The sequence below is a fragment of the Ambystoma mexicanum genome, chromosome 3q (assembly GCF_040938575.1).
Source record: "Ambystoma mexicanum isolate Mex_15411 chromosome 3q, UKY_AmexF1_1, whole genome shotgun sequence".
Lineage (NCBI taxonomy): Eukaryota > Metazoa > Chordata > Amphibia > Caudata > Ambystomatidae > Ambystoma > Ambystoma mexicanum.
In genome coordinates this window covers 1,160,895,410-1,160,912,363 of record NC_090926.1, presented here as the reverse complement: position 1 = coordinate 1,160,912,363, position 16,954 = coordinate 1,160,895,410, and the positions used below count along the sequence as shown (strand labels likewise).

General features: G+C 49.5%; 1 protein-coding gene across 5 annotated transcripts in view; it reads left to right on the top strand.

Moving 5' to 3' along the window:
- Positions 1-16,954, top strand: part of LOC138447699 (nascent polypeptide-associated complex subunit alpha, muscle-specific form-like) — a 139,035-nt gene that overhangs the window by 64,569 nt on the left and 57,512 nt on the right. For all 5 annotated transcript variants that reach the window (XM_069603985.1, XM_069603987.1, XM_069603988.1 and 2 more), the window contains exons 2-3: positions 9,149-9,710; positions 14,533-14,632. In XM_069603985.1, coding sequence (XP_069460086.1) covers positions 9,230-9,710; positions 14,533-14,632 — 581 coding nt within the window. In that variant the 5' untranslated portion in view covers positions 9,149-9,229. The remainder of the gene's footprint in view (positions 1-9,148; positions 9,711-14,532; positions 14,633-16,954) is intronic.

Sequence of the window (16,954 nt, the reverse complement as noted above, 5' to 3'; positions counted from 1 at the left end):
GGCCTTTCCAGATGTACTTTAGGTTTCCAGTTCACCCCTTGCTCAGAGGGGTATACGTTTATATACTCTGTTGCTGAAGTAGTGTGCCAGTTCAATGAATGCCATGTTGTAGGCAGCACAGGATCTTAAATGGGCACTGCAGTGGCCTGGCAGTCATTAGACTTTTTTTGTCAACGGTGTACCATGGTCCACTGGTCTAATATTGCCTGTCTAGCTACTTGGCTCTGAACCAATTGCAGATGGTTCCTTTGCCTTAGACCCATAAGAACACAGGGTTCCTTGGTGCAAATGGGATGGTCCTTGCACTGACCAGAGCTCCTCTGGTCATAAGATATGTAGACAACCAAATCTGACAGTAAGTAAAACAGAAGTTGCAAGTTTGAGCCACTTACTGGATCGTGAACGTTGACCTCTGTTTATGTACCATGAGGGGTCCTTATTTGCCGACCTCTTCTTTTGGAAAAGGCCAGCTTCCCAGTGACCCTACCTTCTGAAAGGATTGTGAACTAGAGTTCAATCACACTTCCCGTACAGCAGTCTTTCTGACACTACCGGCACTCCACATGCTGCTTAGCTACCCTTTCATATTTACTGCCATGGATAGGCTGAGAGTGTTCAACTTAACTGCCCATTCAGAGGGGGAGCCCTCCCTCGAGCCTCACCCAAAATGGGACTATTATTGGTCATCGGCGTACATCTGGACCACCAGACCATGATGAGCAATGGGCTTAGCTGGCAGACACCAGCAATGAAAAGGCGAGGCAGCTGGACCACGGGGGACTCCACAGGACCGGTGTAACCATGGAGAGAAAAAGATGTGCTCTAGTGTGGGTCTATAGATGGGAACGCCCTCTTGGGCATAGGGTGCTTGTTCCTTCACAGTGAGAATCAGCAATGAGCTCAAGACCATCCCCTTCAAAAAATAGCTCTTCCTTAACACCTAGGCCCACACCGCACACCTTTTTGTCTGGCAAACTTCATGCTCCATCGTCTCGGCGCAAGTCCAGGCTGCTGTTGTGTGGGAAGTGACTGACCCAGAGACGGCTGCTTCACAGTATTCCAGGAGGAGGAGGAAGGAGGAGGAAGGAGGAGGAAGGAGGAGGAAGGAGGAGGAGGGAGGAGGAGGGAGGAGGAGGAGGAATGTCCTCCACAGTTGGGAGTGGGCAGAAGCTTGTACAGAGAATCCCAATTTCCTCTGCCCCCGCCCCTCCCCCGATCCTCCACATTGTGAAGACTTTGAAGAGGCATGCACATCGAAGGAGTGTGAGTGCAAGGGAAGATTTTGGTACATAGGTAGCTTAGCTCTGCCCCGGTCATAAACTGGAAGGAGAAGCAGAGTATTTTAAAGTTTGTCAAGGCCACCAGTGTAGTCGCCTCAGCAATGGCCCAACTAGATGTTTAAAAAAAAAAAAAAAAGAAAAGGGCGCGAGCGGTGCTTCTCTTTTTATTTTTTATAGTGTTACTATACTTTGATTTTAAAAAGAAACCGTTCCGGAATGGCTTACTTTTTGAATAAAAGTGTAGGAAGAAGTTTATACTTGCACTGCACTCAGCAGGTGTGTTTGGGGTTTTGGATTGTGCTTGGGAGGGTTTGTGGCAATGGGGTTTGTGGGGAGCGTGGACAGGCAAGCCTGGAACATAGTTCCACTACTTCCACACACTCAACATAAACTTGAACAGACTTCCTCTTCTCTCCTAGTTGCTTTGAGTGTTTGGATGGGTCCTGTTTGCTGCAGGTCTGGTAGATCCCTGCTTAGGAATGGAGGGAAGATCTAGGCTCGGCCAGCCAATGAGAAGAAGCGTGTGTCTAGTAAACAGGAAGTCCGAGTGGAAGTCTTTCAGAACGCCAGGTGGGACACTAGCTGAGGGGGTCCCATCTTGCATTTGCTCTTCTCTGTATGTTCTGGGACTGACTTCAGCCATTCCCCAAAAGATCTTTACAGGCACAAGAGGCATACTGACAACTAGAGCGTCCATTTGTTTGTTGACTTTACTGGGCAGCTTTTAGATGCAAGTCACAATTTCAAGCAACCAAAGGATCTTATGAACTATACAGTTCAGGGTCCTTCCTTTTCTTCCTTTCTTCTTTCTTGCTCTCTCCCCTCTTTTTCTCCTTTCTTTCCTTCTCCCCATTTCTCTTTCCTTTCTTTCCTTTCCTTCCTGGGAGAACAGCAGTCTGCACCGCAGCTCTCACACTTGCAGTGCTGTTTATGCATTTCAGTCACTGGGGTGGTGTCTGTGAACTGCGCTCCTAGCCGCCAGGAGCCCCACCCCCTCCCCGCCTCCCTCTCAATCCAACACTAACGTATGCCAGTTGGCACATCGTTGTACTTCCGTCCAGCAGCCCCTCTGAAATGCACACCTTTCAGATGTGTAGGCCATCTTATTCTCAAATGAGTAGTGCTAATGAAATAGGCGCAGCCGCTGTTTTTTTTCCCCCAACTTTAGTTTGTGCTCATTTTTGCGAATCTGCTCCAGTGTTTAGGCTCCTTGGCTTAGTTGAAGGACACCTTTGAGTGGAGTTGCAGGCTTGTGTCACCGAAAAACGGTGGCCAGACATTCTCTGTCCTGGCGTCAAACTTGTGGAATTCGCTGTCTAAGAAATTGAGCTGAGATCATAAAGCTTCTGCAGTGATCTTAAGATGACTGGTCGCTGGTCGAATATGACTCTTGTTCCAACAGCAAGAGGCCGTGCAGTTGTGTGCTGAAGGATTTACGTAACCTAATGTTGCAACCTGTGTGCAACGCTCCAGACGCCTCCTGTCCTACACAAGTGGACAAGAAACCCATGTACACCCATGCCAAAAATATATAATCTTGATGCACGTCCATTGATTATTGGCAAACCAATGGCCGGATCCCCTCCAAGCTGTCGATTACTCGCTCCTGCAATCCCAAAAGAAGAAAAAGGTAACAAACTTCACCTTCGACCTCAACCGCTCTTGGCCTTGGTCAAAGAGCAAAGCGCAAGCAGGGAAACTTGAGATCTGCATCAAATTGGTCAAGCTAGAATGACTAAGCCAAACCTGGGAAGAAAGGCTACCCAAAATAATAAACAGATAAATATGGCAACTGCTGTAAACCTCTCGTATTAACAGCCAGGTCATCCTTTCCGCACATGCGCACACGCGCACCTTTAGGTTGTCCTCTATGACTATGGGGGAAAATGCTTATCAGAATTCTAACTTGACATTCCGAGACATTGGCATGCGCTCACTTACACAGTGGTGAGAAATGATGTGACTAAAACCCATAACGACCTATTAGTTCTATAGCGCTTTCTGCAACTGGGTATGGCTTCATAGTGCACCTGTCGCTGTTACCTGATTTAGTCAGTGATAATCTGCTTTCCTACCGTTTATGTCCAGGATCCCGAGTCAACCTGCTGTGGCTTGGGGCGTCACACAGTGCTGGATCCATCGATTCAGTGAGGTTTTTCCTATCAAGTGTCTGCCCCTTGAGACAAACCTGTTACTCCTTGTGCGTCCCACCTACTGGGCTCCCAGGTTTCCCAGTGCCGTGTGAGGAGGCCATCGGGTCCTGTCTAGGAATTCTGGGCCTTGAGTTTTCCTAAATTGAAAATGTGATGGAACAAAGTCAGTCCCAGAATTTAAAGGGGGAGCACCAGACTGATGATGGCCATCTCGGGCATGGAAAGGGAAACGATGGAGATCTTTATCCAGAACTACCCGTGTCGAACCTCAGGTGCCATCTTGCATCAACACATTGCGTTACAGCGCATGGCCGGTCTCCTTTCCACAAGGCCGGTCATCACCTCTGCCTGGAACCCATCTCTTCATCTCAAGAGTAGCCCACTCTTAACTAGTTCTCACATTTCGAGGCAGTCCAGCACCCTGCAGAATGCCTCATTTTGGCTGTGCTATGGAGGCAACTAGTCACCCTGATGTTATTGCCAATGAAACTCCAGCAACCAGGGGTGGACTGGCCTAGAGGGAACTCTGGAGATTTCCTGGTAGGCCTCTGCACCCTGGGCCTCTTTTGTGTGGTAACCTATTTTACTTCCCAATTTTTGCATAGAAAAATGGTTGGGCTTGCTCAATATGTGTAATATGGACCACTCTGAAAATGATTTCCAGGCCCTCTTTTGGTTTTCGGCTCCAGTCAAGTGGCACAGCGAGTAGAGCGCTCGCTTTGACATCCGTGCAGAGCCTGCTAACACAGGTTCGAATCCCGGCGGGACCAAACTCAGCCTTTCATTCTTCCGAGGTTGATAAATGAGGACCACACACCGTGGGTAATAAGCAGTGCTCAGATACCTGAGGGTTCCTAGCGCTAAATAAATGCTAAATTATTATTATTATCTTGGCCAGCAACCCATAAGCTATTACAGACCATGAAACTTGCCCGAACCCAGGCAAGTGACATGCAAAGCGCATGATTGTGATTTTGGTGTCCGGCCAAGCTCAGCATGAAAAGGCAGAGCCGGCCATCAACTAGTTCAGTGACGAAGGAGAATTGACGCAAACTGTCAGTGACGAAGGAGAATTGACGCAAACTGGAGGTGCGTCAACGCTGCTCATCCTGCATTTGCGAGCCCTGAAACTCTGAAGGCAGCAGACACTCCCTCGGCTCCAGCCCAGGTGACTCGCTACCAACATCTCGCCTCCAATGGGCTCCTCCAGTCCACAATCCTGGCTCCGCCTGGTCTCCATCCACCCGGACTTCCCTTTCCTTTCTCCCTTCCCATTCATTCTCCTCATCTGATCTCTCGGGAGGTTCACTGTGATTTCATCGCAGAAATAACAGAGACGTACAATTACAGAGTGCAAAAAATATTGCTAGAAAAAATATTGAGATGCCTTTTACAGTGCACGTTGTAAAAATACCTAATTTTCGGGGGTTCCCCTTACCTCTCCTACTCCTAATCTCTCCTAGACTTCCTGCCCTTATCCCCTTTTTAACGGAAATCTGTTCTAGAACCCACCCCTTTCATTCCATTCTTTCCTTTATTGCGATATTTTTTCTGCTTTTTTTTTATTTTGTACCCACTCTATTTTTTTCCAATATTTTTCATCTTTGTCCATTCTTAATTATTTCCTGCAATATTATCGCTGGATACCCTCTTGGGCTAATCTGTTCTTGCCCGCTGTCCCGCTCCCCCCTCCCCCCCACTTGGGTTGGGCAACAACACATCTTCCCTTAGCCTAGCCCCCTTTCTATGCATAGTGGTTGAATCAGTCTGTTGGTATCGGGCTCGGTTGTGTGCCTGCAACCGCTGAGGCGTGATGATTTCTTTGGTTCTTGGAATGTTTGCTCCTGATTCACTCACGAAGCTGGCAGTGACTGCTAGCTGCTGCATGGTCTTCTGGGATAGGTAGTCCTGCAACAAAATGTAAAATATCTCCAGAATTGATTTGGCAGGCGGATTGTCGTCAATAGTGGTGCTACTCGCCAACCATGGCATATATAGGGGGGAACAGGGACTGGAGCCCTCCCAAACCCCAACTCTGGGGAGGACTGACTCGGGTAAAGATCCTGCTAGTCCTCCTGGGCCCACTCGAGGGAGACCCCTGTATCACACCTGAACCCTGACCCTCTCACATTTATAACCACTTCACCAAAAACCGCCTCGAACTGGCTTGTGTATTTCCTTATGTGCTGGCGTTGTATACAGCAAGGGGCTACTTGGGAGCAGTTCTAGGGCGGGCAATTTCACAGTCCTTGGGTCAAGGTGCTGGATTGGGATGGCGTCTGGAGAACCACGGATTCCGATGGGAAGAGGAACTGACTGTTTTCACGACTCTTTGGCTCTACTTACTCCATGTGACTGGGTTTTGTACTCTGGGTTGCTGTGGTGAGTTACTAGGTCCAGTACATTAGGTTCCTGTGGACATTTACTAGGTCCATTACTCGAAGTTGAAATTGCAGTCCAAGAGTAAGCATCTGATATTTCAAAAAGCTGAAGGCCATATTTCCTTAGTGGAAAATCTCTCTCCGTAATCCTGCCATCTCCAAGAACATGTTTATGTATTCGAGTGCTTTTTTAACGCTTGCACTGCATGCTGTGTCCAGTACTCGGTTCTCTCGGTTCCGTCAACCATGCACAACCCGCTTGGGATGCTAGTTGTGGCATGCTGTGCTGTGGAGGCAGGTGGTTATGTTCAGCACTGATCGTTATCTTGACTTGTTGTATGCGGTATCTGGATTTGCTATGGTTCAGAACTCTGTTCTGCTGGAACCCGTGTTTGCTATCTTTAATGCCTGGGCCTGCTCTAAGGCAGGGCTGCAGGGGCGATTAGCGCCCATGCCATACAAGCTCGGAGGGCCCCCACGAGCTGGCATGCTGGGAGAAGGCGCTGTATATTGAAATTAAATGCGTCATGCTCTTGTGCAGGCGCCGGGTTATTCCAGCGCACGAGCAGGGCGCATTTAATAACAATAGGGTGCTGAGGCTTTCACTTCAGCACCATATTGAGGTGATTACCTCCCCGCCCCGGTGCAGGAGTGGGGTGGTTGTCATTAGAAAAGGGTGCTGATGCTTTCGCACTGGAGCAGGGAATTGTCCTTCGCCCAACCCCCACCCCCAGCATTGACATGGAGCGTGGGCACACTTTTCTTTCACTGCCGCTGCAAGGTTGCCACTGCTTGAGTCACCATGCTGTATACTCTGGGTTGCACTATACGGTGTGGTGGTCTCTTGCGGGTCTATTGCAGCATCCTATGTGCTTGATGCCTCGAGAATGCAGAAGAGCATGGCCAACGTCAACAATCATTCTTCAGTGAGATTCTTTCATAGAAATAGAAGATGTCCATTCTCGGGCACAGTTTGAAAGTGGCTATGCTACGCTGCTTCACATCTACCCCTCGCTGCGAGTCCACGGATTTCATGGGTATACTTAACATTCCTTGGCTGTGGCAAACCTTCATTTCTTTCTGTGCCAGCCTGGCAGCCCCAAGCATTCAATCGCCCGCAGTGACTTCAGTGTCCAATCAAGACCCCTTCCAGCACCTGTGCAGGAGTAAGCATGGCTCTGCAGCTCCTTAAGCACACTTGGTGCATGCAATGTGACCACCGCAGAATCTCTTCCCAATGTTACGTCCGTGTCTGATTCCTCCCCGGCTTGCACACTAATGGGATTCAGTTTCATTTTGTTTTGTGATGCGTGCCCTCTGTGACCTCCATCTGCATGACGTCTATGGGACTTTGAGGCTCTTTGTAACGGCTCAGTCAGCATAATCTTCAGTCTAAAGTCAAAAAAATCGCATCAAATCCTGGACTAACGAAGCAGCTTTGAACCTTTTTTGTGTGCATAAGATACCAGGAGTTTAGATTCTTAATACTTTGAGGCTTATCAGATGCTTGATCTGCACTCTTGGTTTAGAGCGTGTGCAAGTGTATCCCAAACATGGGACCTGTATCCCCTGAACTTTACTTTCTTATGGTCCAGTCTGATGTATAACCCCGAGCCTGTCATCAGTTTAATGGATGATCCATATAGTTTGGATGAGACCTTCAAGGTTCATGATGGAGAAAACTGGCAAATCAAATGGGCTTTTGGGAACAACCAGAATGTACCCTTTTCCATAAAGGACACATGCTGGTGACCTTTCCTGCAAGGGAGCCCAGCTGAAGCTCAGCAATCGAAGACCATTTGAATTCAGCCGGGGAAATGCGTGAGGTACAGACAGCCTCGTACTAAACGCTGCGACACATCTAAAGCGAAATATCTAAGATTTAGATATGTGAAGACGTTCTTGGGTTCCACAAAATATGTGGTTGACGCCACCGTGGTTAGTACGGGAAATTTGAGTTTGTATGCCCCTCGCATGTCCATGTAAATCGTCCATTCCGGTAGCACTGAATCCAGGGGTTTAATCGAGGTCGGATGCATAGCAATTTAAATGTTAAAAAGGTCTGGGGAGAGCGAACGGCCCTTGTCCCAGTGGTATCCTTCCTATTTATTTAAGAAACTAATCAAGGCTCATACGGTACCCCTCCCTTGGCTGAGGAAAACTGAACAAGATCGCTTACACCACTGCTTGAGGTGTTGGTTCAACCCAAAAATATTGGAACTTTTCAGGCCGGGCTGCAGGGTTGAAGTGTGTGAGACGCCAGACTGCTTCGAAGTGACTCGAGGCGAGGTATGGTGATAAAAAAAACCTTCCCTCGACTCCACTACCTTGACCAAAATAGATGAAATGAGCATTTCGGGCCGTGTGGAAAGGAGCAAGGCAATTGTGCCAATTGTCCCCATAGCTAAAAGTAAGCAATAATTCACCCAGATCATGATTCCGAAGACTTTAATTAGAAGATCGGTAATGGCCACTGCAGCGGGTTAACCCAATCATTACGCCACCTTCCATCTCGGGACTGCAGGTTGGATCGCTATTGTGCCGGATGCAGGCCCACTCTACTTTGGGGAGGACGATGCTAGACCCTCTTACTGTGAGAGCAGATGAAGGTGCCTGCTTCCCCCGGCGTTTATGGTGGTCAATGCAGGGGTTGGTCTTCGTTGGTGATTGTAGCTGCAGAATTTTGAAAGGCAGGCCTGAGGGTTTCTCAACCTTTGGTTGATGGATCTGGTTTCCTCTTTCCCTGGAGTGGCAGTGGATACTTGCATCTCTTCTGTAGGTTGATGATCTGTTCCACGATCTACCCCTGTCCTCTATGCTGTTACATGACTGCACACACATGACAGGTGGCTCTGTGGTCAGTTCCATGGCCTGCTGGCACTGATGTCATCCCGACCTCAGCCCTGTGGAGTGAGAGTCCTTGTATGGAAGGACAAAGGGTTGGTCCCTAGGTGCTACAGAGCTTGTGATCCTCATACGTGGGAGGGTCTTACTTTAATTAAATATTCTAGAACTGGCTATAAAGAGATCCTTCAATTCCACTGGCCGGTGTCATTGTGTCGCTTTGCCATTCTGGCTAATGTGCTTTTGTGCATGGAATGTTATGGCCCCCATTCCCCTGTGATTTGGAGAACTGCATCCTAGTTGAAATCCATACATGTCTGTCCTTTGCCTGTGTTGGTTCCTATGCCTCATCCATGCACCAACTAACACTTTAACTCCCGTAGGATGCTAGTCTGCTTGTCAGTCGCCCCGTCTCTTCAATGAATCTTGATCGATGTGCTTGGGATTGCTTTTTGTTTAATCTTTGTTCCTTTTGTCTTGTATCCTGCAGGTAATTAACCACCTGGGACCCTGATTGCGCATACGCCTGTCTGTTATTTCCAACAAGCTCCTGACAACCAGTCGGAACAAGATGGAGGTCTGCGAACCCTCCCATCATCCCACCGACGGTGAGGCTCCGGCAAAGGCACCAGCCACAGTGAATGGTACCAGCAAACCTGCCAAAGTCAAGGCTTCGGCATCCAAAGTATCGCCAACCAAGAGCGTTCCACAGAATCAGACAAAGGCTGGAGAGAAGCGCCCAACAACCCACACAAGGCCTTCCACTGCTCCGGCCAAACCATTGGGAAATGGAGTCATGAAGAAGGCAGAGGGGCCAGACAAGAAGTCCCCGAACTCAGCGCCCAAGCCGCGTGCAGGAAACCCTGCACCGTCTGCAACATCGGTGAAGAAGGTACCCAGCAGCAAGCCAATCAGTGAAGGCCAAGCCTCGCTCAATGGGAAGAAAGTTGAGGAAAAGAAGGTGGGCTTGAAAAACGGGGACCCAGCTCAACCAAAGCCAATGCGGACGTCAACTGGGAAGCCAGTCACAAGTGCGGCCAAGCAGCCCGCAGGTGAGTCGCTGAAATTCCTCAAAAAATTAGAGCTTACTTTAATTCCCCCCCCCCCCCCCCCCGTGAAGCAAAACATTTTAAGACCTGCTGTATGTTTGTCACAGCAGCCAGACTTGTCCGGGTTGTTGCGTCTTGTGCTGAAGGAAAGAAAATGTGCAAGGGGAAGAGTGGATGTCACGAAGGAGGAGGGGGAGGGATACTGTATGATGGCATGGGTTGGGGTTAGTCCTAGTCTTTGCATCGAATGCCTTACCATAGATAAAAATGCATCGAAAAAAATCATTGAATGCTTTTTTTTTCAATGGTAAAGTGTTTATTTGAATTAGAATGGGTTTTTGAGGTGAAAAAGGAGGTTGCGGCGGACCCCCATTAAAAAAATGAAGAAAAAAATGCATTTGATGCTTTTTTTCTATGGTAAGGCATTTGATGCAATGACTATAAACCCTCTGCGAAGCATGGGAGGCTGCGTCTTAAGTGTTGTAGACTCCAGAGGTTCATTCTGTGACAGCCAAGCCTGAGCCCAGAGTGCCCTAATCCGGAACCGACTGTTGGCAACTGAAGGTAAGGGAATGGAGCGGTCAAACTAGTAAGGAAAAATTTAAAGTCTGGCACCTTAATGTCTACAATGTTACTAGTAAGTGTTCGCCTTCTGTAATAAATGGTGGCGCCTTACTTGGCAGTAGGCCATGCAAATCTAGAAAGACGGAAAGACGTACCCATACTCAGTGAGAAAACCTACCCTGAGCTCGCTATGCAGGCTGTGTTCGTGAAAGGTGCTTCTGGGCGTAGGGAGGGAAAGGCCAGCTGTCTGTCCCCCTGCATGCAGTGACAGTCTGGCATGATATTGTGCATAACCCAGCCACTTGAATGTATAATGCATCTCGGTGCATGCATTCCTGTGCATCTCGGTGCATGCATTCCTGTGCATGTTTGCAGAACTCGCAAAGCCCAGAATGGTGCGGTAGCCCATCTGTGATGTGAACTAATATATCCCAGTGCCTGACGTCAACGCCACCAGGTAGTTTTGGTACTAGCCCCCCCCCCCCCCTCAACCCTCCCTTGTTTTGAGTACCTGGAACTTGCTGGTGGAGGCATTAGACAATCCTACCAGGTGCAAGTTAACGACCATATCATCTACAGTTCCAAATAATCTTCTAATCCGCAGGTTCCCATAATGTCATCCTATAGCCGGGACCTGGCCCCATTGGCTGGAGAGAGCAGTCAAACACTCTTAATGGGCCTGTCCCAGCACTTCAATCAAGGACTATCTCTACCTCCTCCCAAGGCCTATCATTACCCTTCAGGCCCATCCATCCAAACCCACCCCTGCCCCGAGGCGCTTCCTTTGCCAGGAGCCCACCCCTGTCCCGAGGCGCTTCCTTTGCCAGGAGCCCACCCCTGTCCCGAGGCGCTTCCTTTGCCAGGAGCCCACCCCTGCCCCGAGGCGCTTCCTTTGCCAGGAGCCCACCCCTGCCCCGAGGCGCTTCCTTTGCCAGGAGCCCACCCCTGCCCCGAGGCGCTTCCTTTGCCAGGCATCCCACCCCTGCCCCGAGGCGCTTCCTTTGCCAGGCATCCCACCCCTGCCCCGAGGCGCTTCCTTTGCCAGGCATCCCACCCTGCCCTGAGGCGCTTCCTTTGCCAGGCATCCCACCCCTGCCCTGAGGCGCTTCCTTTGCCAGGAGCCCACCCCTGCCCCGAGGCGCTTCCTTTGCCAGGCATCCCACCCCTGCCCCGAGGCGCTTCCTTTGCCAGGCATCCCACCCCTGCCCCGAGGCGCTTCCTTTGCCAGGCATCCCACCCCTGCCCCGAGGCGCTTCCTTTGCCAGGCATCCCACCCCTGCCCCGAGGCGCTTCCTTTGCTAGGAGCCCACCTCTCCCCCGAGACGCTTCCTTTGCTAGGAGCCCACCTCTCCCCCGAGGCACTTCCTTTACCGGGATCCCAACCTTGGCCCGAGCGAGGCTCACTCCTGGCCCGAGGCACTTACTTTGCCAGGCGCCCACTTTGCCAGGCGCCCACCCCTGCCTTGCTGGCGATTCCCTGATCCTGACTAGGCTCAGAACAAGAGACTTCTTGCTTTAGCTTTGTAATGAGATCCAGCCCCTCGTCACTGCTGTTAGATTCTCCCATTACCACACGTGAAATGGCCACTTAATCTGCTATTCTTAAGAATTCCCCGAAAATGTGCGTTATAAGGCTGGCAAGTGTAATGGACCTTCTGATCCTGTATCGCGAAAGGCATCCCCGCTGACCTTTTAAATTCTATCTTGGGGTAATTAAGACCCCTTTTTTAAAAAAAAAAAAAAACATTTAAATCGTGGTTTTAAAAACCTGTTTGTCCGCCGTATAACGGGCGTCCCTGATGGAGAGCTCATTTCCTGGAATACATGTTTAGTGCACTCTGCTCGCATGCAGAAGCGCAAGCCGACTAAGGCGTCTGCTGCTCTCTTGGTGGCTTGCTTCACTGTGGCAGCCAGTTGTACTGAATATTTGGGGGTTCTGCTTGGAAAATCTCTATTGGTTACGTTTCTCAATGTGTTTTTTTCGATTTATTCAGTGGGATTGCTTAGACTCATTAAAAGTCCACGGGTATCCCGCCGGTAATTCCGGCGCGATACCAGGGGGCCACCAGCGGTACCTTCCCCCATAGGTGTTACCAGGTTATTGCGGGTGGCCCAGACGTCAGTAAACTCCCATTCCCAGGGAGTCCCATAGGACTCGTTATTAACTTCCCAGAACAGTAAGGATGCGTTGCCTCTATAGATTTTCTTAACCTGTGAAACACTTGCAGGGTGCCCATGGGGGGGTGCAGGGGGGGAACCTCTGTACGAAAGAGAAAAAAAGAAAATGTATACAAGGTTCAGCTCCAGCTCTGCTGAGTCTTAGTGTGGGGTGGATGCGACCTTGATCTGTTTAGATCTAAAGTGGCGGGGTGAAACTAATGTATGACCCCCCCCCCCCACCACCACCACCACCCCATGGACCCCCATTTATTTCAGTAGTATATTCAGATGTGTTGCCTATTGGCAATCTGGACCACCAGGGCTTCACAGAGGAGCATGCGTGGTCTGCTTGGTTGACGTAGGCCAGACTGGCCAGTTTACTTTTGTATAGTTGCACGTTTGTGGTTTCTCAGGCTGGCGTTTTGCTCCTGTATCCTGTGACAGTTTTTTGTTTTTTTTTTCCTTCCTTATTTAAGTGGCTTAATCCTCTCGGTGGCGCGAGCGCTCTGGGCGTCCTCCCCTGCAGGATAGTGGTGAACACAATGCAACGTGTCTTTTGTAAATTGAAAGCCTGGTGGCGATGGGCAAGGAGTGGACATTTGGCGCATTTGCAAACCATGTGATTTTTGGCTATTTATTATTGGAATCGGGGTATGATGGGCGATAGCCTTCCACAAAAGGGATCCTGTCACTTTAGTTCCCACTGCCAGGACTTCAAACGCAGGTGGCTCCGGTCAGTTCCCGAGAGTAACCCATCTGGTGCTTTCTGATATTCCAAGAAAAACTTTCCATTTTAAGTAGACATCAAGTCCACCTCCATTTTTACGGCTAATTGTTATACACATTTCTCATGGTAAAATGCAGGTGTGGGGGGGAGCGGGCAACTAACTTTTTGGTGAAAATGTGGGGTGAATATTCCGTGATACAATGAATGGTCCCCTTGAGCAACTGTTGGGGTCTAAATGCACAGCCGGGCATCCAGCCAAGGAAGGGTTGTGCTGCCGCGCTGAGCGCTATCTTGGACTCTGCCGAGTAATCCCCAAGCCCTGTGGAGGCCTTCCAGGAGCTATGAAAGTGAACATTCTGAAGCTGTTACTTTTCCAAAGGACAAACTCTGGATCTGGGAAAGAGGGTGGGCTGAGTCGGCCCTGCGGGAATTCGAAGCTGTGACTGCCCACTGAGAACTTGCGCGCAGAAGCAGTGGCTGAAGTAAAGGTGCGCATGCGTGGCGGAGACGGGCCAAGCGAGTTTCAGGCCTTTTTTTTTTTGCAGGTCTCTAGTTGAGTTGTTCAATTGATGTTAGGAGAGCAGCATCCTGAGGGTGTAGGTATGAGGTTGTCTAAGGCCTGGGCGTTAGAGGAGGGAAATGCTTCGGCCATTTGATTCTTAAAATAAATGCTGGTATAGATAAACCAAGCTATTCTCCCCCTAACTATTTTTGTTTCGTTCATCACTGGCATTTAAAATTGTGTATTTTATAGCGCGCGTGTGTGTGTGTGTGTGTGTGTGTGTGTGTGTGTGTGTGTGCGCGCTTGCGCGCGCCATCCTTCCAATGTTAAAACTTGCTTTGTGTGCAATACATTACTCATGTGTATATATGAACGAGGCTGTGTCCTGGCCACCTGACTGTGTGCACGTTCCTCTACATTGCTGTATAAGTATTGGAGAGCCTCAAAGGCAGGATTTAATCAGTTCATAAATGTTCTATATCTATTGAAGTCCTAGATGGTAGAAGACTCAATGCATCTCTATACACCAGCGGGCTGCGGCTCACCAGATGTTTTGGACTACAACTCCCATGATTCCTCGCCGTTGTCTCTGCTGGTTAGGGTTGATGGGGAGTTGTAGTCCAAAACATCTGGAGAGCCAAAGGTTGCAGAACCCTGTTCTAGACCATTGCCTCTCTCCATCAGAATGCTGTTCTCCTGCGCTGTAGCACTGCTCGGTGTGTACGTGTACAGCATTTCTGTTTCTAAACCCCTTGATGTGAGATGGGCAGAGGTGTTATAGTAACGTCTGCTTATGCCCCCTGTTCCGATCACACAGGCTGTGAACTTCAAAGCTGAAGCGTGCGATTGACGGTTAGTGTCCTATGTTTCAGGTGCCAAGCCGACGACCACCACAGCGAAAACTGTACCGGCGAAGCCAGAGAGACTACCCGCTGCACGGCCAGCTCCTGCAAGAAGCACACCACCTGCCAGGTATGGAAGCTCCATGGTAGTTTTGACATCGCTGTTTGATGCTTTAGTTCAGGACATCAGATGTTCTGGCGCTCGGATGACAAATGGAGAAGGTCTTGTAATGTGACCATTAATCCAATTCTGTTTACCAGGTATTTGCAAACAGTCTGTAGTCCCAGCTCCACTATTCCCCAGGTTCCAAATTCTCCAGTTTCCCATTTATCCGTACCTTCCTTTTTTTCTGTGGCAAAGGATCTGCAAGGGGGCCAACGTCGGCATGCCCCGCAGGGTAAGGCTTCACTCTGAAAGAAGGACCTGCAGGGGGGCCAACATTGGCATATCCCACCTAGGCTTCACTCTGAAAGAAGGACCTACAAGGGGGCCAACGTTGGCATGCCCCGCCAGGTAAGGCTTCACTCTGAAAGAAGGACCTGCAGGGGGGCCAACATTGGCATATCCCACCTAGGCTTCACTCTGAAAGAAGGACCTGCAAGGGGGCCAACGTTGGCATGCCCCGCCAGGTAAGGCTTCACTCTGAAAGAAGGACCTGCAGGGGGGCCAACATTGGCATATCCCACCTAGGCTTCACTCTGAAAGAAGGACCTGCAAGGGGGCCAACGTTGGCATGCCCCGCCAGGTAAGGCTTCACTCTGAAAGAAGGACCTGCAGGGGGGCCAACATTGGCATATCCCACCTAGGCTTCACTCTGAAAGAAGGACCTGCAAGGGGGCCAACGTTGGCATGCCCCGCCAGGTAAGGCTTCACTCTGAAAGAAGGACCTGCAGGGGGGCCAACATTGGCATATCCCACCTAGGCTTCACTCTGAAAGAAGGACCTACAAGAGGGCTGACGTTGGCATGCCCCACTAGGTAAGACTTCACTCTGGATAAATCATTCATCCTTGCGCAAAGCATAGACCTTTTTATAGCTTAGTCCTGGACCTGTCTTCAAATTGGAGCATCCCACCTGGGGATATGTTGGTGTAGGGAGCTGGAGAGGGAGTAGGGTCCCTTAATCCTCTTTCCCTTAATGATTTTAGAATGTTTGCAACTCCCTACATAAGCAAACTAAATGTAAAGGGTCTCCTTGTCGGCACAGTGTTCGGTTTATATTATGTTAGTCGTCACAAACATTCTTTGTAATTGAAGGCTTTTCCAGAGCAACTGCTTTCAAAGCTGACTCCATTTTTATTTTGGAAATGTGTAAGTCACTGCATGTTGCAATGATGCCCCCAGGCACCTGGCAAGTTGTCTTGCTGGAGACAGTAGAGGCCTGTGCAAAGAACCAGCTTTTCAGCAGTTTTCTGAAGCGTAGGATGTTGGCCATGTTTCCAACCAGCTGAGAAAAGTGCGTTGCAAAAGAGGCACCTCCTCCTAGCAAGTCTTCTGGCGCTCTGATGCGAAACTGGGTAGGTTTTTCGGGTTCATGCTGGGTGAAAGGAGGAGGGAGTAGGCTTATTCGGGCACAGAGACCAGGTTTGATACAGTAGGTGTCAGTGGGGTGTTCTGTGCTAGAACCAGGACTGCAATTGACTGGTTTACTAGATGGGCAATGGGGGGGGGGCTTCAGGGCAAGGCGGATGTGATCCGAGAGGTTTGTGGTGGAGATTCATCTGGCAGAATGTTAGAAGACTTCTAGTTTGTCGAAGTCTGTGCTTTCCGTCATGGCAGTCCAAAGGGCCACATCGGCTTGCATTGTAGACCTTCGATTGGTGTAGAAGGGTTCTTTGAAGTCTGAAGAGGCGGTGTTATTCATTGGTGCTTTGGAAATGCGCTGCAACTGGCATGACCACCACCGTGGTTCGAAAATGGTCAGTCTGTTTTTCCGAAGGGCCCTCATTTGCCTGCATTTCCCGCGCCGTTCTTCCTGGAACGGTGCCGGTCTTGGGTGGTTCTTTTTCTTCCTTTCTCATTGTCCGTGTGGTCTTTTATGAGATTCTATGGAATGTACCTCGTACTCTGATTCTGTTCCATCGTGTTTAAGAATCCATTCCAGGCACCTGTTCTCGCGGTTGTTGCCCATTGATAAATTCTTCACTTTGTTACGGTACTTTACCTGTACATGGAAATAGGTCAAATTCTCTCCCTGTTAAACAAAGTAGGACAGCACTGACCGAGCAGAAGCCAACATTCGTCCCATCACTGATTTTTCCTTTGCTTATAAAAAAAATTCTAAAAAAATGTGTCGATCAACTGGCCAATCACACCTCTGAATGGTTTGCTTTGCCTGTCAGTCTGGATGCGGTCATTGGAATAGCATTGAGCCAGCCTACCTGCAGGTAGTGGATGAAACTTTGTGCAATCAGAACTCTGATTGGGACGGTTTACCCATGGTTCTGGATCT